The sequence below is a fragment of the Perca fluviatilis genome, chromosome 12, assembly GCF_010015445.1.
Source record: "Perca fluviatilis chromosome 12, GENO_Pfluv_1.0, whole genome shotgun sequence".
NCBI lineage: Eukaryota > Metazoa > Chordata > Actinopteri > Perciformes > Percidae > Perca > Perca fluviatilis.
Genome location: NC_053123.1, coordinates 14,558,341 through 14,585,016, shown reverse-complemented (window position 1 = coordinate 14,585,016; position 26,676 = coordinate 14,558,341). Strand labels below are relative to the sequence as shown.

The 26,676-nt window shown below is 39.2% G+C and overlaps 1 protein-coding gene across 1 annotated transcript in view; it reads left to right on the top strand.

Annotated features, from left to right (window-relative positions):
• The window catches only part of abca12 (ATP-binding cassette, sub-family A (ABC1), member 12), a 67,626-nt gene that overhangs the window by 2,209 nt on the left and 38,741 nt on the right, over positions 1-26,676 (top strand). The window contains 24 exon segments of the mRNA XM_039817649.1: positions 1,537-1,687; positions 2,678-2,808; positions 3,471-3,541; positions 6,436-6,606; positions 6,873-7,066; positions 8,030-8,148; positions 8,367-8,467; positions 9,591-9,737; positions 10,620-10,786; positions 11,394-11,527; positions 11,991-12,121; positions 12,787-12,951; positions 13,295-13,503; positions 13,886-14,019; positions 14,591-14,705; positions 15,727-20,250; positions 20,727-20,839; positions 21,078-21,145; positions 21,536-21,684; positions 21,818-21,948; positions 22,302-22,444; positions 23,979-24,146; positions 24,414-24,631; positions 25,728-26,675. Coding sequence (XP_039673583.1) covers positions 1,537-1,687; positions 2,678-2,808; positions 3,471-3,541; positions 6,436-6,606; positions 6,873-7,066; positions 8,030-8,148; positions 8,367-8,467; positions 9,591-9,737; positions 10,620-10,786; positions 11,394-11,527; positions 11,991-12,121; positions 12,787-12,951; positions 13,295-13,503; positions 13,886-14,019; positions 14,591-14,705; positions 15,727-20,250; positions 20,727-20,839; positions 21,078-21,145; positions 21,536-21,684; positions 21,818-21,948; positions 22,302-22,444; positions 23,979-24,146; positions 24,414-24,631; positions 25,728-26,675 — 8,602 coding nt within the window.

The following is a 26,676-nucleotide window of genomic DNA, read 5'->3' as shown; positions in this document are numbered from 1 at the left end:
ATATATGCAGACAGAGGTTTTAACATTGGGTCTGATGTAATTCAATTCTTTGAAGTTTGAATGTTTCACAATGTCTTTCATGAATGTCGTAACTAAGCACAGTCAAACGCTGTTTGCTCAGCCGTTATTTCAGAGAAATGTTTGGTTTCAAGTTGCTTTCTGAGATAATAAGAATAAATATCAGAGCGTTACCATACAATGGAATCTATCTAGTCACAGCGGCTTGACTATGTTGCAGTCAAGTGGCTGTGACTAGACAGACTCCATTGTACAGTACCGCTCTGGTATTTATTCTTATTATCTCAGAAAGCAACTTGACACACACATCTTCATTTCTCATTTTCTTTGTTTAAGCAATAGCTGAGATTGTTTACCGACAAAAGATGATGTGAGTTATTCATTGGCAGTGATTCAGACAATTGGAAATTAGCGGAGGCTCCTGATCTTGTGGTCAGAGATATCACTACAAGCCAACAACTTATCAAACAAAAAAAGTTTTGCGCCAACACAAAGCACTAAAATAAGTGTATTTCTGATGCATTCACATATGATAGGACATTGACCTGAATGTCATATTTAGACTTGTAATCTACCTGTAACTCAACTTCAAGTAGCTAGTATAAAAGTATAAAAGAATTTAGTTTGCCAAATAGGGGGGTGGCAGTAGCTCAGTCTGTAGGGACTTGGGTTGGGAACCGGAGGGTCGCTGGTTGAAGTCCCAGTATGGACCAAAGTACAGAGTGTGGATTGATAGTTGGAGAGATGCCAGTTCACCTTCTGGGCACTGCTCTTGAGCAAGGCAGTCCAGCACCGGCAGCCCACTCACTCTGACATCTCTCTATTTGTGCATGATTAGGTCCTGAGCATGTCTGTGTGTATTTCAGGCATGTGTGTAGTGATTTCTAACAAACATAGTGTACATTGTAATTTCCCCACTGGGGATCAATAAACAGTATAAATTATTAATTCTTAATTAAGGACATGGTCTCCTGGGATTTTGAAACCATTCTTAAAGGGGAACTGAACAACTTCAGAGTCATTGGAATGGTTATATGACTTTTTTTCAAGTTGAATGGTGGTCGTAAAAACGGAAAAACGGAAAAACCACCCTTGCAACCTTCAGCCGCCTCAGCGTCAGGAAGTATTGTGTGATATCAGGTCTCGCGATGTAATGAATTGCTTCACGGCACTGCACACATAGCACCATTGCACCGTTCAGGAACTGGCTAACAAGGTAGCGATGGAGTCTTTTACACTTTCGTCATGGCTGAGCCGGCAAAAACGAAGTAGAAAGCTAGGAAAGTATTGTCGGAGGAACCCACGAAAGAGGAAACAGCAGACTGACCGAGCGAGGAGTCAGACACAAATAATCATAGGAGCTGCCAAATATCTATTCCGAAGCTGTAGGAGGAGCTCTATAGAGAAATCTCCTAGCCAAAAGCGAAGAAATGGCCAAAACTGCATAGCGCCCCTTTCATGGAAGTGGTGTTTTCAAGCATCCACACTACAACAGCAACTCTTTCATGTCTCCTCCAGGTTATGCGGGACCCCGGAACCTACCCAGCACGGGCTTCTTCCCTTTCCTGCAGACCCTCATGTGCAACACAGACAGCACCTGTTACAACAAATCACGCCTGGTGGACCCAGCTGCAACAAAGTCATCTATAAGAACCTCAAGGGATACAAGGTAGTTCATCAGTACATATTGTATATGATCTATTATCTGACCTATTCTGCCAAAACACCACATATTTATTGAAGTTGTAATTTCAGTCAGTGTCACTGCATCTAAACCAACTTTCACATCTTAAACATACTGAATGTCTCTAGTGGCTCTATTGTTGTCATATTAAAAAAAAATATATAGATATAGAGGACCATTGAGTCACACAGGATAAAAACAAACATAGCAGCATCACATGACATAACAACCCAGTCTCATGGCAGTTCGTGAAAAGGTCGCCTCGTAACTTAACCGTGCCGTTATTGTCGCGAGTTACCTGCGGCCGTCTCCCGGCGTGTGTTGTTTTTCATCCCGTTATTGTCACGCGTCCCCCGTGGCCGTGTCCCGGCGTGTGAGGCGTCCTCCCCCGCAATATCCGTATAGACCAATTTGTGCTGGCCCCCCCACGAAAAAAATGAGAAAACCGTCCCCGTGAACACGAATCAATAGATTAAAATAACATGACCATTTCACGATCTGCCATGAGACCGCGTTGGACATAAGGAAGAGGAAGGGCAGTCTTCTTAACTCTTGCCTAATCATAACCCACCACAGTTTTATGAAGCCATATTCATCTTTTTTTTAAATGAATATTTTGACAATTTCTGTCTATTTTGTCTTGAATTCTGTTATAATGCAGGGGGTTAACATTCTTACTGCATGTTAAGGGAATACACACTTTTATTTATGGGAACCTGTCTACTTTGTTATAGTTCAAGTCTTACTATTATGCTTAGAATTGTTTTCTCTACTAAGTATAAATTCAAGAATGAAGGTGAAAACCTGTTTATGTAACCCTCAACCTACTGATGAATAATGCTTTACAGAAACCTCCAGACCAGCTACGATCTATGGAAAAAAAAACCTTGAAGAGCCACTTTTGTTTAAAATCACATGTATTTGATTGAGCATCTTTTCATTTCCTCATCTGATCCTTTTGACTCTGAATGACAGGTCGAACCTAATGCCGAAGAGTTCCCCGCTGGCAGACCTGTTTCAGGGGGCAGGGTTTTTCAACTTACCTCTCCCCAACGACTCCAGGAATGATCCTGCAGCACTGATTAAGGCCTTTAACAACATTTTGGGTATGTTATTCTGTTGATCAATGCCAAAATCACATTTGTGTTTTCCAGTTAATTTTCAGAACCCAGGTAAAATCTTTCCACTTTATTTAATTTTTGTGTGAAGGAGCCCCTTTTTAGACACATGTGATGGCACAGACAACCATTAAATGATATTTTCTAGCTGATACCTATTTAGGAAGATACACTAGCAACACTCTGTACATTGGGAAGAATACATACATTTCTAGTAGATTAAATCTTACTGAAATTCATTAAAGGAATAACTTGCTTATTCGCTTTCTTGTTGAGAGTAAGATGAGAAGATCGATAGCTAGCCTTCGGTTAGCCACTTTGTTTTTGTACAGATTAAACAAACAAGATGCGTGTTAGTTAGTAGTTTTTAAAGGTGCTGGTAGGCAGTTTTTTTTTATTCATTTTACCTAGGAAACAAAGCAAAGCTAGCTGTTTCCATATACTACCAGTCTTACTAAGCTATGCTAAGCTATCTGTCTCCTGTTAGCTTTGGTTATAATTTTTTCATCTAAATCTGTGAGAAAGCAAATAAACATTTTCTAAAATGTTGAACTATTACTTTAAGGAACACACTTTATGGACTAAGTTGACCATTTGGTCCAAAAAAATTGGACTTTGTTTACTCAATCAACTGTGTTCTTGTGTTACAGGTCCATCTTTCCAGGGAAGCTCTAATGTCTCTCTCATGAACACCATGAATACCACTCTTCTGGGAGATCAGGTGGGTGTTGCTAAAGTATAATGGGAGGAACACAATTCCCCGGATCAAGAAACAGCCTTAATCAAGTGCCACAGTATTGAAACCTCCTTTGGTATTTTCTGTATAGGTCATTGTTAAGAGCAGATTAGCCCTTTATTCTCTGACAAACAAAGCCTTAAAGGAATACCTTAAAGTATTGTTTAAAATTCAAATATCTCTTGAATCTGTTTTCTCTTTTGTAAGCCACACTGAAGAAGGATATTAAGTTTAAGTAGAATTGGGAATGTGTTATAGCAGCAGTAACCGATTAAAAATTCTTAAAGTAGTACAATTGTGTTAGGATAATTATTTATCAAAGAATGGACAAAATCACTGGAGTTCTCTCAAAGTTCATTTTTACTTGCAAGTAAACTCAGTTTCACAGCACCTCAGCGTAAGTACAGAATGACTGAAGAGTGTTCACAACAGTGGCTTTTTAAAGGAGTTGGGAGTCAAGTTAGTTATTCGGTTCATGCTATCAGTAGCTTTTCTTATTATTATGCGCTCTGCCCTCAGGGATGCATTCTGTGCTCCTTGCAAGGTCAGTCATCTTTCTTTTTCTTTTTTTAGAACAAAGAAACTGAAGCAAAACTGTTCTAAGCATAATTTACTAATAAATTATAATTAAATTTAATCCCTCCAGGACGTATTCAAGGCTCTCATCAAAGCACTCTAAAGTGACAACTCCAACAGTGATAAGAGATAAAATCAAAGAAAAGCAGTATTTTAAACTATTGACACATACTATTTCAAAAGTTAATACTGGCATCACTGTAAAACTCAGACATACCTGCAAACTCAGAAGGGCTGAAAAAGGTGACACATCATTCCTCTTCCAACCCCCCGATAAAACGATACTTTTATATATATATATATATATATATATATATATATTATGGCATGCTGTTAAGGAAATTATTATATATATGTGAAGTTTGAATATATTGAATGAATCTTATTCTGAATATATTGAATGAAAGTTTGAATATATTGAATGAACCTTGAATATATTGAATGAAAATCTGAATATATTGAATGAACGTCTGAATATATTGAATGAAAGTCTGAATATATTGAATGAAAGTCTGAATATATTGAATGAAAGTCTGAATATATTGAATGAAAGTCTGAATATATTGAATGAATGTCTGAATATATTGAATGAAAATCTGAATATATTGAATGAATGTCTGAATATATTGAATGAAAGTCTGAATATATTGAATAAAAGTCTGAATATATTGAATGAAAGTCTGAATATATTGAATGAAAGGCGTGTTGAGTGAGCCTGATGAAAGGGACCTGCCTGACCAAAGAGGTTCCTTTCATTTAGTCTTCCATGATGAAAAAGTGAATATTATATATAAAATTGGTAGAACGGTACTGGATACAGTTATCGTTACCAGTGTTTTGGCCCGTACATGCATTCGCCAGTGTGTTAATAATCTCTTCATTGCTCAAAATTGCTGACACTAGATTTCTTGCTGATTTGCTCATAGTGTCACACTTCGGTTAGGATTAATCACAACGAAAACACAAGATGGTGGCAGACAATGACGTCAGATTCCATTTCAACTTTCATTCAATATATTCAGAAATTCATTCAATATATTCAGACATTCATTCAATATATTCAGACTTCCATTCAATATATTCAGAAATTCATTCAATATATTCAGACTTCCATTCAATATATTCAGAAATTCATTCAATATATTCAGACTTCCATTCAATATATTCAGACTTTCATTCAATATATTCAGACATTCATTCAATATATTCAGACTTCCATTCAATATATTCAGACATTCATTCAATATATTCAATGTTCATTCAGTATATTCAAAGTTCATTCAAAATATTCAGACTTTCATTCAATATATTCAGACTTCCATTCAATATATTCAGAAATTCATTCAATATATTCAGACTTCCATTCAATATATTCAGACTTTCATTCAATATATTCAGACATTCATTCAATATATTCAGACTTCCATTCAATATATTCAGACATTCATTCAATATATTCAATGTTCATTCAGTATATTCAAAGTTCATTCAAAATATTCAGACTTTCATTCAATATATTCAAACTTTACATATATATATATAATAATTTCCTAAACGGCATGCCATATATATATATATATATATATATATATATATATATATAAAAAGTATCGTTTATATATATATCGTTTATACTATATATATATATATATATATATATATATATATATATATATAGATAGATAGATAAAACGATACGAATGAACTTATTTCAGCAGTAAATTCCTGTTAAACGACAAAAACAACCACTGGATGGGAAAAGGTTCTGTGTTGTTTTTCAGACAACGGCAGCTATAGACTGTTGTTAGAATCCTCTCCAGTGAAATACAGACACACTTTACCGTTTAGCTGTCAGCATTTTAGCCGTGTTTACTCAAGCTGGTATGCTAACGTATACCTGCTGTTGAGTGTAGTGTTACCGTAACTAGCGTCCCGTGCGGCGATGTTTCACTTTCATTACGTCCATTTTCGGAGCATCAGAGAGAAGCGGAGGAATTTAAGTAGCACCTAAATAAGGCACCGATATCCGAGTTGCTGTTCGGTCCGATAGATAATGGTCGTTAAGGCACCGGCTTAATTAGCACCGAAAAGCGACAAGTTTGCAGATATGTATATGGTAGGTTGCATCTTGTGTAGATATGATTTTGTTTTTTAATAGTTCATTAATACAGTTGATATTGGAACTGTAAACAATATGATTTGGAGGTATTCACTCTTTGTGTTCCAATCTAATTTTATTATATGAATTTACCTTTTGAATGAATACCTGAATTTATTGCCTAACTGTTATAATCTGAATCTAGGAGACCTTCAACAAAATGCTGGAGTCAGCGATCCTGTTGAAGAGAGCCATCTGCACCATGATGCTGCCCATGATGAACACAACCTCAACCAACCCCCTCTGCTATGCTGTGGTCACTTTCTGCAAGTCCAACGACACTGTGTTTGAAGTCTCGCTCAACACATTCAACCAGGTGTGTGTTTGGGTTTGCTTGCATACATACAGTATGTGGATTTGTGCCTGTATGTGCCAGCTTGTTGTTATCCGCACAGAGGAATATATATATATATATAAATATATATATATATATATATATATATATATATATATATATATATATATATATATATATATATATATATATATATATATATATATAACACAAAACTATATATAATAACACAAAACTGGTGCAGTTGCATTTGTTTTGTTGACTCTGAAATCTCATCTGGTTGTCAGATACTGACAGAGCTGATGCTGGAAAAACCAGATAAGATGATGACGGTGGCTGGGGCAGCGATGATGGCGTTCAATCAGCTGCAAAATCAGACCTCACTGTGGGAAAGCCTTCTTGCTATTCCCCAGCTCTCCTCTTCTGGTTCTGTTGACCAGGTGCTGGCCAACGCAGTGGCCCTACTGACCAACATACAGGGGTAAAGTACTTTCAATGATGCAGCAATTCAAAATGAATGAAGGGCAGCTGTATGAAGGTGACATATTTATTTAGTAAGTTTAGAAAAATAATTATGAAGGAAATAGGGATTGACCGATAATGGTTTGTCAAGGCTGATACCGATACCGATTATTAGTAGCTAATGAAACCGATAACCAATATTTCGAACCGATATGCATTTACAGTGGAAATGAAAATCTTTAAGTCAAAATTAAGATTTTGGAATGTTACAAACTCCAACACAAAGCTTAGTTTAAATGCTTTAAGCAATTATTTAAAAATTAGAAACTTTCAACACAATACACAGTAAAAGATAGTCAGATAGTGTTGTGGGCGGGACATGAAGTCAGACTCAGTGGTGAGTGAAACCGAAGCAGAGGGACAGACACAGAGCTGTAGCGCAGCCAAAGTAAAGCACTTTAATAATGAACTTTATCAGTTATCAGGCAAATAAAACGCAGATACAGATCATATGCAAACTGATACCAAACCCGATAATCGGTCTATCCCTAGAAAGAAATAGTTAAAGTATGCTGTGTTATTCTGAATATTTAATAAGTACAGTGGCCCCTTGTCTGTCAGTGTTATGCTGGAGTTTTTAAGAGCTGCTAGACAAAAGTTTTTATATTATTCATTCAACATTTTTGACGAAGAAAAACAAATGCTACTGGCCATTTTGGCATAAATAGGTTTTAGTTTAGAAATACAGAACTGAGGTACAATAAAATTGAACCCTAGTGACTTCAATTTAGAAATATTCTATTGGTATTAGTTTTCAAACATTTGGTCTAGCCATGTTTGCACCCCGCAATATCTGAGACTTAAGGATTTAGAACAGGGCAAAGTGTGTTTTTGTTTATCGAATCATTAGCTCTGTCAAGTGTTTGCTGAAGGTTATGTCTTGCTTTGAGCATTAAATATTTTCCGCCCATGGTCTGTCTAGTGCTATGAATGTCATCCAGAGCAATTTCCCTGAAGCCAGTGCCTCACTTTCCACCGTGCATCCACTCCTTGCTGGAGGCATCAGCATGATCCACTATGCTCAAAACTGGCCTGGCAAAGGTAACTTTCCATCAGCTATATATACCTTTATGTTTCAGTATAATTTCTTACAATGCTGAATCACAATGAAGACCTGAAGTCTTACTGTTCTAGGGAAATGAAAATGCAAACACAATTCAACTTTGACATGACAACACCAGAGAAATGTTGCCAGTCTGGTTTTGTGCTGATATGACAGGAGGGTGTAACCTGTGAACATGTGATTTGATTTTGCTTAGATGTGTCCATTTCCCTTGGCGAGGTTGTGACGTTGCCAAATTACTCACTAAGTCAAATGGTGACACGTGTTCTACAAGAGGTGAAAATTCCACTGCATAAGGTATGTGTTGACTTAAGAAAGGACATAACAGCATACCTTTCTTCAGCTCTGTCTTCAGGGTTGCCAAACTGGTCTCAACCCACTCTGCCACATTTGAGCCTCAGTCGGTGTTAAAAACGAAAGTAAAGTTGAACTTGTGTAACAATTGAAGATTTTGCACGTTTCTCAATCTGGTCTGATTTATTCTGGTGAACAAAGAATCATATCATGGTCACCCAAGTAGGACACAGCGTACACACACGTACGTCATTCACGGGCACACTCCTCGTGCACTGGCCCGCTAAGTCACGTACAATGGCATATATAATATCACAACACGACATTAAATTGAACAAATGTGTAAACAAAAATACAACATGTACCTGGTGAACAAAGAATTATATCCTGGTCAGCCACGTAGGACACAGCGTACACACCCAGTCATTCTAATTACAGATGGACAAAAGCAAATTAACGACCTAGTATGCTAAGCTAACTAGCCTTTCTGTACATTGCATACGATATAAGCATTTCAAACAGTATTCATAGCCGTCAATACATTCTACGGAAGTATTTATACATCATATCAACATGGCATGTACATTAAATATTATTAAAAGAAACAGTAAAAATGTGCTTATGACTACCACAGGCACATTCCTCGTGCACTGGCACCGCTGAGTCACGTACAAGGGCATATATCTACAGAGGAGACACCCACTGACCAATCACAATACAGAATGTCAAAAAAACCTTGGTATTGGATGATTAAACCCTGCAAGTGGAATCACTAATAACTCTTGTTACACTTGCAAACAATATTTAAAAACATTTTCAACATCATTTACATCACTTTTTTGCCAAGCGTTAAATAAGAAGGGCAATACTCTCATGCCTGTATGCTAAATATGAAACTATAGCCAGCAGCCGTTAAGCCTGGTTCTGTTTAAAGGTAACAAAACCCACCTTCCCGAATTTTGTGTGCCAGGCTAAATTAGCTGCTTTCCCCTGTTTCCAGTCTTAATGCTAAGCTAAGCTAAGGAGCTTCATATTTAATGGAACAGTTTTGACTATTTGTGGTAATAATATTTCAATAAATGAGTCAAGTTCCTTATATTTACTGTAATTATCTTCCCTCGTCTAGGCTATTGGCCTGACACTGGACAGAGACATGGTGCGGATGTACTTGTGTGACAACAGCAGTAACCCATTGTGGCTAACAGCAGCATGTAGTACAGGCACCGTGGACATGCTTCTGGGCTGGATCAGCCCTGATCAGGTGGCAAAGCAGGTAGGTTAGAATGATGTGAATGTTATCAACACCAAGAGAGAGAATGACAGTCCCATCAGAAATGAGCCAGCTACTTGATGTGTGTGGCTGGCATTGGTCTTCTCACAGTCTCATTCTTACTTTATCTTGTGTTACTTGTCTGAGTTCTTCTGTCCTTGTTCTTAATTTGCATTCTCAAGTGCCACCTTCACTTCTGATTAGATCCATAGAGTACCAGTTAATTAGTCTACGGCCGCAAGAAAGCTGTTGGCCATAGCAACAAGCAACTGCGACTCCCAGGTTGCACCTGGGGAGCAGAAACCTCAAAGAGCATCCAATTAGCACTGCCACTATGGCTGATGTGCTTTGAGGAGATAATTCCCAATCAGAAGCTGTTAGCTAACACTGTCATCACTGTGTACTCACTCAATAAGCCGGACATTAATCAACAATCTAATGCTGGCATAGCAGAATCAGCTTTACTGCCAAGTAGGTTTTTACATAACAATAATTTTCCCTGCTACTTTGCTTTATCACAATAAACATAGTACGAGAAAATAAAAGATAAAAATAAAGTACTGCAACAGTCAAAAGAACATAAAATTTAATAAAAAATAGTTTAAGTAATATGTACTATATATTTGTTTTTAAAATGATAGAGCTGTACACTTTTATATACTGTAAGAATATAGCATTGATGTCATATTACTCAATGAGTCACTTCTTTTTCATATAGGCTTTGCTCTCTAAGGGGTTGCTATTGGGTTGTCCCTTGTGCATGTGCAGTCGTAGGGCAATGCCTATGCTCATAGAATCAATTATGTGCCAGCTAAAATGTTTTTAACTTTGCAAATCTAACTCAGCATACCTTCTTGTCCCACACGTTAACTATATTATCCTCAGGTTCTCCTGGTATGGAGTAAGCATGTTGCTCCACGTGATGTGTCCTTCGCCAAAGGGCTGCTGCACAGTCTGATGGGAGGTTCATCCTCAAAAGGACAGGGAGGCTCCAACTTCACGAGGACCCGGCGTAGCGTAGATACTCAACCACAAAACATTGACGAGGAGCTGTAAGTACAGTACAGTACATTGCCAATCAGTTATAAAGCAAATCCATCAGAGGCTGCCCATGTTTCATGCTGCCCAAAACAATAAAGCTATTTGGATTGAAGCAACTGAATACGTTTTCTGAATGTCACACAAATGTTTAGACAATTGGAAGGCGTTTTAAAAAAAAATTACTGTATATTTGTAAGCAAGATTATATATTTGTTCAGAAATGGCAAAGTTGGCCAAAAAAACCCACATGGTATGGTATTTTTTTGCATCAGCTAATGGTCACACAATAATATCAAAATGGACATTTATAATCTACTGTACATGGAAGAAACAAGCTTCTTCTGAGAAATCATTTGGTAATATTTAATAGATGACAAGCTATTTTTATACCAATCAATTAACATTTTTTGTACAATTTGTTGCAGCCCATTCAACCCTTCTTGTTAAATACATTATACTTAGAAAAAACAAACTGGAAACCATCTTGTGTTTTTTGTTTTTTTTTATTCCTGTTGCACATATCAGGCTAAATATCAGAGAACTGTACCCAAAGTTGATTGTCCACTGTAATGTGAATAGTTTGTACTTTATCTTAAATCTGGCCTTGTGCTTTGGCAGCTTTTTGGGGGTCGGTGAAATGGTGATGGATATTATAAAAATTGTGCCGGAGCTGGATATGGTTGTCCAGAGTGTCCTCAGAACTGGCTTTCAGTCCATGAAGTCAGCGACACTGGCCCTTGATACTGTAGAAGGTAAGCAGAGACTGAATCTAAAAGTTAACGCATTCACAGGACATATTGTGTTCAGTGTATGACTAGTATGTATGTAAATATGACCATCGCACACTGCACACTATTGTTTTCTCTATCTAGAGTATGTGTACTGTATAACCCAGAGGTGAATGGAACTAGTTCCCACCCTTTCTCAGGGGACTTATGAAAGATGTTGAACCAAAGTAGGACTAGAGGAGTTACCATGCGGGAAATGGATACACACACAAAAAGGAAAATTATAAACCACATAGGATGTATTATACAACAGATATTGTGTGACAAGTGGGTGACTTAACAGTGATAAAAGGTGGAATTATTTATTTTTAAATTGTGTTGAAAATGTACTTTTGTTTTATAGCCTATCACTGAATATGACTGTAGTCAACTGATCTGGCTTTGTCTTTGTTGTATATTTGTTGTCTACACTCTCCCTGGTTTGCAGGAATGATGGCCAATGTCCTTAAAGATGCTGATAAACTTCAAATGACTTATCTAACATTGCTTACAAACCAGTCTGGGGCAAGTGTTTGGATTAGTCATGTCCTGGACAGCGGGATGGAAGTTATTACGAAGGTATATTTTTAGTATTTCAACTGACCATAAGCTTTTGGCTATTGATCTTTTGAATAGCAATGATGTTATTTTTTATCTAGTTTTAGGCATCATAGTTTCATTGCTTAGGTGTTGGGTAGCAGCACATTTGGGCAACCGCACAAGTAATCAGACGGTTTGAAGACAGCATGAGGCAGTTTCCACCCTCTTGTACTAACCTTAGTTGTGCGTGCATTTACAGTGTAACTCATGATTATTTTAGCTTGGTTTAAAGCCTAGTTTGATTGTCTGACTGCTTCTGAACAGTGGCTATGTATTGTACAGCTGCCAGTATTGCCACAGTCACATTTCATAGAAATGAGATTGGTGTGTAAATTCTAATAAACTATATTTTACTTTTAACTATAGTTGGCTCACTTGCATGTATTTTTTCCAAGAACATGAGCAGACAAGCATTGTTCAGACTCAGAAGCTTTATTATGAAACTGTGCAAGAAGTCGTAGTGAAGTCGTACTGAACACCTGTCTGTCATCATCATTACACTGATGATCTACTGACAGCACTCTGTCATATGTAATACATTGACTTTAAGGGATGACATGTTTGAGGTTTTTGATTAATAGTATGGAAAACAATCAAGGTAGCAAACACTTACCAGTTGGTGCTTTTTACCTCTGTTTTACTAGATTCTGTCAACTGAGTCTTTAACATGTGAGGGTCTCTTGGGTCCCTTTGAGTGGCTCTTAAACACAGAGAGCATAAAGATCGAGGTGTGGAGATCAATGGTCTGTCAGAACAGCTCCGCTCTACAGCAAGCGCTACTAATGGACTGGCTGCCATTGGTTCAGAAGGTAAAAGTTACTTAACTGCATTTGAAAAGTTTCATTCCAAAGTGATGTGCTGCCTGACATTAATATATTATGTGAAAGACATAAATGATGATGATAAATGATTCCTCCTCTAACTTTATGCTTTACAATTTACTTTTCTTATTTCATTTTGTTTTGGAACAAATTTCTTTGGTTTAGGGTTGGATTGTGCTGTATTGTATACTTTTACAGAATCTATTTTATCAGTCAATACTAAAGTATTGTTGCAACAGATCCTTTAAAATGGTGTCCTACATGAACACAGATTCATATTTAATGTTATAGAGAAATACTTAATATTTAGATATTTCATATTTTGTTTCAGGCACAAGACGTGTACACTGCTCTGACAGGCCAAACAGACTACAACGTGACACTTCCCATGATTCTCTCTGAGTGGCACAAGCTGTGCAATAACAGTATGCAGGTCGCCGTGCTTTCACACAGACTGGCAACGGAGCTGGGTGGAGAGTACTGGATGAACTGGATGCCAGACAACAGCAGTCAAGATGTTGCTGAAACTCTTCAACAAAGGTTTTGAGAAAGCAACGATTATATTCCTGCAGGGTTTCATTCCAGAGTATTACTGTTCTCTGCATATGTACTTTTTATTTCAACATGTGATAATGAAAATATGATGTAACAAATATTGCTGTTTTGTAATCAACAGTCGTACAATTAAAACTTACATAATGTCTTTAATTTAAAAGATTTTAGGCCCAGGCCCAACAACATTTTTTTTTCTTTCAGTGAAGACATTTGATTTACATTAGACAAGGCCTTTTCAATTGATTGGGTGAATTTTGTTTTAAATAAGATGACACATTTTCCACCAATCATGTGCACAATGTCTCATTTCACGCTGTCGGCTATCATTTCACTGTCTTAACAGTGTTGTGCTCTGCTTTTCTTGTAGTGTTTCCTTGTTCATGGTGAATTTTGGAGAAAAGATTGAGAAGAGTCAACTGTGGCCAGAGGTAAAGGACTATTTCCACATGGTTTTCTGGATTTTGAACTACAGGCCTGATGTCACAACTCAGCCAGCAAACTGTGAGTGTAATTTCTTCTCTTTTCTTTCTTTTGCTAGCAAATGCATACATAGAAGGCAATCCAGGGGGCAAATGAGGCCTAAAAGAGTTTTAAATTTCCAGGTTCATAATTTTCTATTATTATTAAGACATAAAGACTAATACACACATGTTTTCCTTTATTGTCTTATTCTCTATGAGAGCTTGTTAGCATTAGCATTACCTACACAAAAGGGCTTTCTATAATAAATTTTTTTAAAGAAAACTTTGTCTGTGAAATTTTGTATTTCTCTTTATAAACAGCAATTTAAAAATATCATTTGAAAATTTACATTGTGAATTTATATATTTCTAGTAAACCATGACCAAAAAGATATATTGCAAATTTAGTTTTATCAGTGATTAATAGAAGATGTCACTGGGCCGCTACGATAAAAGATTTGCATGTTATTTAACATAGTAGAATAAATATGTATGTATGTATGTATACTATGTATGTATGTATGTATGTATGTATCTATGTATGTATACTATGTATACTATGTATGTGCTGTATGTGTGTATGTATGTAACATGTTTACCTCCCACTTTAGGTTCTATTAACATCAACGACTCAGCCATTCATTGCGATACTGGTTTGGAATGGCCACAGTTTGTTCAAGTGATGACTCAGGCTCTGATGTCACCAAACCAAGATTTCCTGGTGAAGTAAGTGCTTGTACTTGTTAGTTTAAAAAAAATGATGTCTTTTTGTATATGCTCTGGAATTGACATTTCTGTCTGTTATTGATTATGGGTGGGCCAAATTCTCTGTGCGGGCAAAGCAGAGAAAGGGGAGGTAAGATTCCAGATCGGCCCATCTGAGCTTTGATTTTCTCGAAGGCAGAGCAGGATACCCAGGACTCGGTTTACACCTATCGCCATTTCTAGCCACTGGGAGACCATAGGCAGGCTGGGGGAACTCATATTAATGTTAAAAAAACCTCATAAAGTGAAATTTTCATGCCATGGGACCTTTAAAACAACTATTTAGAATGAGATGATGATATACTGTATCATTATGATGAGAAGATCGATACCATTCCCAGATCTGTTATACATGAAGCTGTAGCTAACAGCTAGTTAGCGTAGCATCCGCCTACCAGCAACTTTAAAGCTGTGTGGAAGTATTGCCTGGCAACCTCAAGGTGATGACAAAACTCCAGGAAGTCACTGAACCCGGCTAAGAACTGGTTTGACACATAATCTCCAATAAAACCACATTTTACACTGGCTTTTGTACTGAATAAACAAAAGAGATGTAATGTGTTAATTACTGAGTTTAAGAAGCACTGAACAGTGCACGGCTAGCTGTTTCCCCATGTCGTTGTGCTAAACTAAGCTAACCAACTACTGGCTGCACCTTAATATTAATAATTAATTCACTGCTGTGAGAGTGGTATCAATATTCTAATCTAACAAACAAAATAACAAGTGTATTTCCCAAAATGTCTAACTATTTTATTAAATTTAATTTAATGAAATGGTTGACATGAAGTCATTGCTATTGTTTGTGATATGAAATATGATTAAACAGGCAGCCTCTTTGCACAAATGCAGAATTCAGCATACTGTAGTATAGACAGAGTTACAACACCAGAAGAAGTGTTATTTATTGCTGTTACTGTTTTAACCACATTACTCATGTTCTCTGTCTTCTCTTTTCTTTCTTTTTCTTCAACCTCTGTAGTTGTCTCAAAGGATCTGTGCATCTGTTGCAGCATGTGTTAAGTGACACCTATAAATATATGGCAGCATCATTTTTGAAACAAGAAATCAAAGGGGGAGATGCGCTCTCTGCCTACCTGATAAACCTGTTACAGTACCTGGATGGCTTTGTCAAAACGATCTCCATGCTTCCTGACCAAAACATCACTAACCCTGACGTAATGCTTCCCCTCATCGGTAACCTGTTACAGTCGGCAGGTCTGAAACCACTGCTGCCTCTGCTCCTCGGCAATGGCCCCCTTAACGTCTCCGCAGTGCTCGATGTTGCCTCAAAGATTGGCAGGCTCAACCAGGACATTTCTACCTTCAATGAGACAGACCCAATGATGCCTGAACTGGAACAGTTGATTATGCAGTTTCTCTCCTTAGATGGTAACCTCACCATGTCTCTCTGCCACATCATGGGACACACTCTGCTTACCTATTCAGACTATTTCCACCCTGACGATGTGGCCCGTCTCAAAGAAACCATCCAGCCTTTCACCAACCAGACCTCAGCAGGCCATGTAGAAGCCATCCTCAGTGCCATGGAGCTACTGAAGACAGTGATGGATTCTCCAAATGGTGATCCAACTAACATCATTCTTGGGTACATACGCCAGCTTCAAGAATTTGTGATGTCTCTGTATAGTCTGGGAAGAATCCAACATCTCCCATTACCAAGTGGGCAGCTTAGCACAGCACAAATCATTGACCTCAACCTGCTTTCCAAGGACTTTCTCAACCTTCTCACCCCAGAGAGCCTTCAGAACCTGTCTCAGGCTGGACCAGATGCTGCCCAGAACATTGTTGCACAGAAACTTGTAGCATTCCTACCACCTGAGGTCCAACAGGAAGCTGCTCGCTTTCTCCAGGATTTCAAAGCTTTGCAGTATGAGATGATGGAATGTACAGCAGGCCAAAACTGTTTGGCTGGAATCTCAGAAATCTTCACGTTCCTGGATCAGATATTAGACATGATGCTCTCGGCCAACGGTAATGTCAGCATTGGAATATCTGCAAACAGCTCTATTCTGGAGGGACAGGAGTCTGAGGAAATTTTATCCATGTTCTTCCCACTTCTACTATCCTCTAATAATGCTGCCAATGTGGAAACATTTAATCAGACTCTTCATTTCATCAGATTGATCATGGCTATACCAAATGTTACTGTGTCGGATGTCCAGAATGCTCTGCAACAGTCAAACCTAACCCTTGGGGAGCTGAACAACATTGCTGCACTAGCTGGAGCTGCCAACATAAACAATCTGATGTTAAATATGGAGGAGATTATCAATGCTCGCCAGTGTTTTGAACCACAGCATAACCAGACGGTGACAGCCCAGTGTGTTATTGGACTGATAAATGGTGTCAGCGGTTTTCTGACACATCTACCTGCTCTCCGTAATGAGACAGCCATCCTCTCCGTCATCCCGTTAATCATCAATAACGATTTCAGTGATGTCGTCCAAGTTAACTTCAGCTCAGATCCTAACCTGGCTCTCTCACATACCCTGAACAGCACCCTGGCCAACATCAAAATTAACCTCCAGCTGAACCACCTGTACACTCCAGAGATCATGAATGAAATCAGAACGGTAGAGGGTCTGATACAACTGGTCGCCAACACAGAGCCATTTAACAATTTGAACACCTCCTTGCTGATGAACCCCATGAATGCTCAGAAAGTGTATCTGGAGATTGTGGAATGGTACTTGAAAAGGCTGGAAAATATCACGAGCACAAGCGCGGTCTCAGAGCTTCTCCATCCACTGTACTACCTCACACAAATGCAAGTGACATTACAGCTGGCACAGGTGGATTTCTCTGTGTTTATCAGTGAGCAGGTCGAGAGCCTGATAAACAACCTCCAGTACCCATTAGATGGTGCAGGTGTGAGTAAAATTGGCCAAACAACAGTTGAGATTATTTGGCGTCTGTTTGAATTTATGAAGGTCAACCTAGTAACTCAGAATAACATCCCAGGTTCAGAGCCGTTCTTCAACACAACCGTTCTGCATCTCACTGAGGTCCAAGTTAGGCTATACCTTGATCTTATACAGAAGTGGATGAAACAACCCAATGTCCCGTCGGTCCTCAGTAGTATGTTCCAATGGGGAGACCCCTCCATAAATGTCTCCACCCCTGTGACAGACCTCCAGCAGCTGCTTGAGACAATAGTTAATTTTCTCAGAAATGATCAACAGGCCTACATCTTTACCTTTAATGAGACAGACCCAACGATGCCTGAACTGGAACAGTTGATTATACAGTTTCTCTCCTTAGAGGGTAACCTCACCATGTCTCTCTCCCACATCATAGGACAAACTCTGCTTACCTATTCAGACTACCTCCACCCTGACGATGTGGCCCGTCTCAGAGAAGCCATTCAGGCTTTCACCAACCAGACCTCAACAGGCGTTGTAGAAGCCATCCTCAGTGCCATGGAGCTACTGAAGACAGTGATGGATTCTCCAAATGGTGATCCAACTAACATCATTCTTGGGTACATACGCCAGCTTCAAGAATTTGTGATGTCTCTGTATAGACTGCAAAGAATCCAACCGCTCCCATTACCAAGTGGGCAGCTTAGCACAGCACAAATCACTGACCTCCACCTGCTTTCCAAGGACTTTCTCAACCTTCTCACCCCAGAGAGCCTTCAGAACCTGTCGCAGGCTGGACCAGATGCTGCCCAGAACATTGTTGCACAGAAACTTGTAGCATTCCTACCACCTGAGGTCCAACAGGAAGCTGCTCGCTTTCTCCAGGATTTCAAAGCTTTGCAGTATGAGATGACGGAATGTACATCAGGCCAAAACTGTTTGGCTGGAATCTCAGAAATCTTCACGCTCCTGGATCAGATATTAGACATGATGCTCTCGGCCAACGGTAATGTCCGCATTGGAATATCTGCAAACAGCTCTATTCTGGAGGGACAGGTGTCTGAGGACATTTTATCCATGTTCTTCCCACTCCTACTGTCCTCTAATGATGCTGCCAATGTGGAAACATTTAATCAGACTCTTCATTTCATCAGATTGATCATGGCTATACCAAATGTTACTGTGTCGGATGTCCAGAATGCTCTGCAACAGTCAAACCTAACCCTTGGGGAGCTGAACAACATAGCTGCACTAGCTGGAGCTGCCAACATAAACGATCTGATGTTAAATATGGAGGAGATTATCAATGCTCGCCAGTGTTTCGAACCACAGCATAACGAGACGGTGACAGCCCAGTGTGTTATTGGACAGATAAATGGTGTCAGCAGTTTTCTGACACATCTACCTGCTCTCCGTAATGAGACAGCCATCCTCTCCCTCATCCCGTTAATCATCAATAACGCATTCAGTCATGTCGTCCAAGTTAACTTCAGCTCAGATCCTAACATGGCCCTCTCACACACCCTGAACAGCACCCTGGCCAACATCAAGATGAACCTCCAGTTGAACCACCTGTACACTCCAGAGATCATGAATGAAATCAGAATGGTAGAGGGTCTGATACAACTGGTCGCCAACACAGAGCCATTTAACAATTTGAACACCTCCTTGCTGATGAACCCCATGTATGCTCAGAAAGTATATCTGGAGATTGTGGAATGGTACTTGAAAAGGCTGGAAAATATCACGAGCACAAGCGCGGTCTCAGAGCTCCTCCATCCCCTGTACTACCTCACACAAATGCAAGTGACATTACAGCTGGCACAGGTGGATTTCTCTGTGTTTAGCAGTAAACAGGTCGAGAGCCTGATAAACAACCTCCAGTACCCAATAGATGGTGCAGGTGTGAGTAAAATTGGCCAAACAACAGTTGAGATTATCCAGCGTCTATTTGAATCTATAAAGGTCAACCTAGAAGCTCAGAATAACATCCCAGGATCAGAGCCGTTCTTCAACACAACCGTTCTGCATGTCACTGAGCACCAAGTTAAACTATACCTTGATCTTATACAGAAGTGGATAAAACAACCCAATGTCTCATCTGTCCTCAGTAGTATGGTCCAATGGGGAGACCCCTCCATAAATGTCTCCACCCCTGTGACAGACCTCCAGCAGCTGCTTGAGACAATGGTTAGTTTTCTCAATAATGATCAACAGGCCTACATCTCAATCATTAGCAATATCACCATGTCCCTGAGCAAAGCCCTAATGTTGGCAGAGCAACCAGGTGGCCTAGAGAGTGGCCACTTCTTAGCCACTATTTTGGAAGCAGTCCAAAGTTCTATGCAGATCCCGACCGCAGCCACGGGCCCCCTACCGCTCTTTGTACAGCAGAACATCCTGGAAATTGTGCAGGACTCACTTGAGATCATTGTCCAACCAGACACAAGTTTTCCCTCATCACTTAACATCTCCCTCCTCATCCTCAAGAGGGCTGAGAGTGTCATCCAACAGACATTACCAGACATGTTCGCTGCATACCTGCTTTCTGGACTCAAAGTAGCAACCACGTATTTTGAGAGCATCTCCGCAGCTGGTGGACCAGACAGCTGGAATCAGTTGTGAGTGATGCTGCTATATTCCTAATACTTCAACAGACCAAATGACAACATTGCCATAATGTTATGTAATGCAGTAAAACACTTGAAAATTAGCATCCATCAACAAATATGATAATACGTAAATGTTGTGTTTATAGCTTGTTTCCTGTGCCCCCAAGTGGCCAAAGAAATCAGTTTATTGCAGGTTTAATTATGCATATGTTATAGGTTAGTTGTACTGCCCTACAAAGTAGTTAATGGAAATTAATTGCATTAATTTTGCATCTCAGAAAATAGTACCTCACTAGATAACTAATAAAAACTGGCAGGCCTCTGCATTCCAGTGATACTAATTAACAACCACTAGTCCAGATGGATAATTGAAACCAAACAGAAAGATAAAGTGCCTGCAGTCCTGCAATCCTTTGAAAGAATTTAATGAGACGTGATGACCTTTTGATTCAGATGTGAAATATTGATGCACTTTGTTTCTTAAGGATTCTGGATGAGATGAAAACAGTCCAGAGCCTCCTGCCATCAAACAGCACAGCCCAGTCCTACGTCTCAATCCTCATTAACATCACTCACTTCATCTTGGAGTCTGGCCAAGGCAAGTCAGCTTCTCTGTGTCCCTGTAGATGGACAAGATGTTGAATCCTGATGAACTGTGATGTAGTGGAGGTCGCATTGTGCACTTCATTATTCAAGCGTTGATGCCAGACAGCCTAAAAGAGCTTTGGATAAAAGTAGCACAATGTTTCTGTTGTCTGTTGTGAGAATAAGACGCTTCACTTCATGTTTTACACGGAAGATTATGTTTGACATTGATATATTTGTTGTGATTTCAGGCAACATGAGTCTCTGGGCCGGTTTTGAGAATGCATCAGTAGAGAATTTTCCCATAATCTTTGGCCAGGTAAGGCTTTAAACATTGTCACATGCGTGTATGAGAAGTTCATTATGTTTTTTGTTTTTCTCATTTTAATTAAGTTTGGTGGGAATTAGTTTGGAAACAGTTGAAATGTCTGCAACTTAAACATTACATTTAAAATAAAACCCTGATAAAATGTTATCTCTGTTGCTACCGAAACTTTTGGCCAACACCCAATTCCAAACCACACATGTCTACAGGCGTGTATTGAAACACAGTATCATTTATCATCATAGACAGACAAACAAAACATGCTTTTATCTTTTATGTGCCCTGAACTCAATGTTCTCATAATATTTCATGGATCAAAGCAAACATGAAACACAACTCTTGTAGTTGATGATGTAGTTAATTTCCCTCCTTTTTTGTTGTCAGATGGGCAAACTATTAGACATACTTTGGCCACTTGTCATGGTAGGCCCAGACTCACAAATAACTGCTCCCTCTCTGGAGGCCTTTACTCATCTTGCTCCTGTCCTGGAGCAGGTGATAACTGGGAAGGCAGACCAAGACACATGGGACAAGTAAGTTTAATTACCTCTTGGAAATAAACCAAACCAGTCATTAGATTTTTTCTTCTTTTTTTTTACTAATAAAAACAGCTATTCAGTTGCATCTGTGCTTGCCCTGAACCAAATGCCATGTGTGTTTTCACAGACTTGAAAAGACATTAGAGCCCCTACTGTCAGCCCTCGAAGGAACAGAGCTGTTGGACAGTGACCCATCTGTTGTCACACTGTTTGAGAAAATCATAGGAAGTATGGTGAACAACATGCAAGCACAGAATGGTGAGGACACTACTGAACAGCAGGACTGTGTAGTAAGGATAAGGATAGACAAGTTTAATGAACCAGAATCATCACTGTTACACAGCACTAAGGAACAACACTTGATAACCTATGCTCAGTACATATTCAGTATGAAATATTAAACAGATGTCACATTTAGACCTGGTTTGGTTATGCCTGGCAAAGCACACCTTTTTACACCATGATATATCTTAAATATACCTGAAACAGCTGTAGTAAAGTGTCTCCTGTACCATTTCATAAATACAACACATTTTCTTATATATAACTACCTAGCTTTTTTGTAAAGCTATTCCTATTGGTCAAACCCTCTTGTCTTTTCCTTCTCCCAGTGATGATACTAAGCCTTCAGATGCCTGTGGTGACCCTGATGAGAGAAATTGCACAGTCTGTGAACACCAGTCAGTTTAATGTGTCTGAGTTCTTGGAAAGAATGCAGCTTGCCATTGAACACACAGTGCAGGCAGCTGAGCAGGTTAGACTGCTACGATTTTCCCTGGATTAGCCTTATACTGTATTGCTGTGTATGAGTGCCTTTCGGTCCAGTCATTTGCACGCACTTTTTTGTGTACACGTTTGCATGCGTGAGAGAGAGTTAAGTGGGAGGTTAGCTATTGTACCAATGCATACATCTTCATGCATGTTTTCAATTAACAATACCTATCTGTCATCTTGGCGTCACACCTAATTTTTTAGAAATGTCAAACACTTGACTGATTGAGCACAATGCGGGGGTGTCTTTCTTTAGATACTGTACTTTCAACCTGCCTGTATAGCCGCAGTTTACACTTTCTAAAGGCTTTTGTCCTCTTCATACCAGGACACAAAACAAGGTAGTTGAGGTTTTGCATTGGATCATATATCGGTATGAAACACAGAAACTGTATATCAGTGCGTATGTTGGCATTCATGTAAAAAAGAAAGAAAGATGGCAGTAGACCTACAGTGCGTTGAAAGGTGTTTCTAATGTAATATTAGAAACACACTTTTCAATGCAGTGCGCTACAATCTAATACCACAACTAAGCATAGCTTTAGAAATTACTGTAAAGTTAAATCATCACCTGTTACAGTGTCAACAACAAAAGCTCAGTAAAAAAAGAGTACTACAGTATTGAATCACATTTGATTGTGCATGAAGCTAGCTTAGCTTAGCTGAGCACAATGACTAAAAACAGGAAGACAGCAAGCCAGACTCTGTCCCTGAGTGACACCTACCAGGACCTAACATGCAATGTCTCTTTTGTTCATTATTTTGTACAAAAACTGAAGGGCAAAAGTGACCAATTACTCCCCAAAATCACGTCACTAAGCTAACCCGCTGCTGGTGCTAGCTTATTTACTGCTAGTTTATTTACTTTTATTTCCCATAGCAATAAATCAAAAAGGCGTATTTGCCAAAATGTCAAACTATTATTTTAAATGTATTATTAATCATCATTTAATTTACTTCATTCTGCTGTTCAAAATGTACTATTATATTTACACTAACTGTCATTGTTTAACTGTATTATCCAGCCACTGTAGCCTACATATTTTTCTCATGTCTTTATATCATCATCAGCCTAAAAAGCCAGTTTTCTCTAATCCATACCATGATACAACATTTAAATAATGGTGTAGCAGAGCACTTAGTGTTATTCTTTATCTTGTGTATACCTTAGAAGGAATCTTGTTCCTATTTATTTCAGATGTCTGACATGGCAGAAAGTCTATAGCTGACCCAGTGTTTGTGCAGATACATTGTGTATGCATATACAGTATGTGTGGGGGTGTGTGTGTGTACTTGGTCAGTCTGTGATAAGCGATGATACCTGTGTGAGACTTCTGCCCTTTTCTTTGCTTCTCTGTAAACTGCACGAACAGAGAGATTATTATATTTCCCTAGTGCTTTTGCCTTTGTCCCCCCTGACACTTTGTTCTATTTCCATGTCTGTCTTGCAAACTGAACCGGTTTTCTCTGAACAATACATATGAAACACAATAAGATATTGAAATTGTTTCCTCTAGGCTAATAGCACATTGGAGTGCAGTGAAGTTCTCAAGGAATGGGAGCCGGTAATGGAGGCAGTGGGGTTAAGCTATGATACCATGGCCATGTGGTGCAACATCAGCTTGCAGCCTGTTCTAGAGGCCTATGATGCAGCCCAGACTGTCTATGCCAACATGAACATAAGTGTAAGTAGATGCATTGCAATTAATAGGAACTTTCAAACAAACTAATTTGATAGAAAGATATTACATTCTGAATTTGTTTCCAAAGCCAGACTGAAATATATAAATATGTGCCAAAAAATATATATATTCATATATATATATATATATATATATATATATATATATTCAACTACATATAACAGTTTCACCACTGGGTGGCAGTGTTGACACACAGAAAAAGCTGCTACATTACTAACAGTCCATCTCTGCTGTATGTTTTCTGTACAGCACATGGGTGTGGGACCAATGACTGTGAGCACCACAGCTGCCAGGATTGCCATGGCTGTACAATCTCTCTACCAAGTCAACATTAACAGCACACTTGCGACAGAGCAGCTCAGCAGCTCTTTCTTCAGCCAGCTCTCTCAGCTTGCAGGCCAGCCTCTGAGCCCTGAGGCACAGCTTTACTGGTACAAGCAGCTCCAAGACATACAGTGGCAAAACAGGTGACTATTTACAGCCACAATAAGATGATGTCATTGCTAACCATATGTGCCTTTCACTGTGGTCATGATTTAGTATGCTTAAAAGGAAAATCCATCATAAAACCCTTTAAAACAGTTATTTGTAGTTAATCTGGCATCCCAGATCCATGTAATTATTAAGTGATTATGAACGATGATCACATCAAATTAAAAAATGTGAAAAAATGCCAGTTATTTTCACCAATAGAACCCTTAGGAGATCAGACAGACTAGACACTCACACTGAAGCCACAGGATATGAGGACAATGATGCAATCATATCAAAATATAGTGCAGCCACCACACAAAACCCAATGAACACTACAGTCTGATCATATGTAACAGTATTTTGTTTAATTATCTGACTGTAGAAATGTTCTGTACATTTCCATTAAATTCCATTAAAGAGTCAGTTGCATCTCTACACAGACCCATATACATGAACTCACCTCTCCATTTGTTGTTACAGCATTTCCACAATGCACCAGTCAGGCCAATTTGATTCATACCTAATTAAACCAGGAATTGGAGTGATCACATTTACATTCAACTTGATTCATTTAATGCGATTCTGCCTGAAAACAGGCAGCTCTGCACAGATAGCAGCTTAACCATGATTCAGCTAGCTGAGACATCCTCTTAAAATTGATTTCCCTTTATACGCCAACTGCAATAATGAGCCGGGCATAGTGATAAGGATCACATTTTGCATATCACAGGGAATCCATCAGGTCTGACTACATAAGTTATAGATCATTGATCACAGCGGAAAGACTCCACAGTCTATTATCAAGGATGAAATGGGAAAACTATGTGAATAAGTATAAAGCAAGATGATGAAGAAATATTACTTCTGTTCAAAGCTGAGAAATTAGAATTCTTTGGAATCACTGTGTTCAATGGTTTGCATTGCATGAAAGAAGTAGGTGAGAATTAGTCCTTAGTCCATTGTCCATAGAAGTGCTTTGGGTCTTACAATCGTCACATTTTTTTCCAATTCATATTGGATTTCTTTTTACATGAGACTGTAGAATCTGTAGAATGAACTTAACATTTGTTGAATTTATCTCCTTTTCAGTTTGTCTTCCTTCAAAATGCTCTCAGATGAGCTGGTAAGCGTGGCCCCATTCATCCAGCCTTACATTGAAGCTATAGAGAAAACACTTAGCCACATCCTGGACAACTACCATCTCATTCAAGTCAACAACTCATCCCAGGACCTCTTCGGAGAAGCAGCAATGATTTTCCTATCCTCTGCAAACATCACGTCAAACAACATCTACCCCATGATGGAGGGATTTTTTTCTGGACTCAATGAAGCAAATCTTACCGACATGATGAGGGAAGCTGTCCAAGTGGTGATTGACATGAATTTATTTGGGAATGCGCCTATGGTTTCCCAAGCCTTGGAGCAATTTCTGGCATCAAACGACTCAAGCATGATTGTGCAGAAGGTGGCCGAGATGTCTGCATGGATGGCCTCCACTCAAGCGTCTGGACTGGATCTGCTGACTCAGGCTCTGCCCAAAATCTACAACATCCTCAGGCCTCTCTTGTCTGTTCTGACGCAGATGAGCATGGACATGCCAGCAAACGTGGAGCTTTTTGAAGACCTCGCTGGAAACATAATTGCAATGCTGAGACAGTTTGTAAGCACCGGTGGTCTTCTGACCCCTATGGACTACCATCCGAGTATGTTTCAGCAGGAAATGGCAGGTGGTAGCCATGCGACAAGGGTCCGAAACAGACGCGAGGCCCCGTTGACGCTGGCAAGGGACCCCATGGATGACTTCATAGACATGTTCTACGTTGACTACCCTGCCATGTTCAAAGCCATCTCTGTTCCTGCTACCACAACAGAAATTATGGAGACAGCCAATGTGTTCTTTGCCAATCCTGATCTGAGCGTTGTGGTGAAGGGAGCTACAAGCGAAATGCCATGGGGCCTAAATGCCTCTCGGGAAGAGACCATTGATGCTGCTCTTGGGGTACTCTCCTTCTTCACTCTCCCTGGCACGTTTCAGATG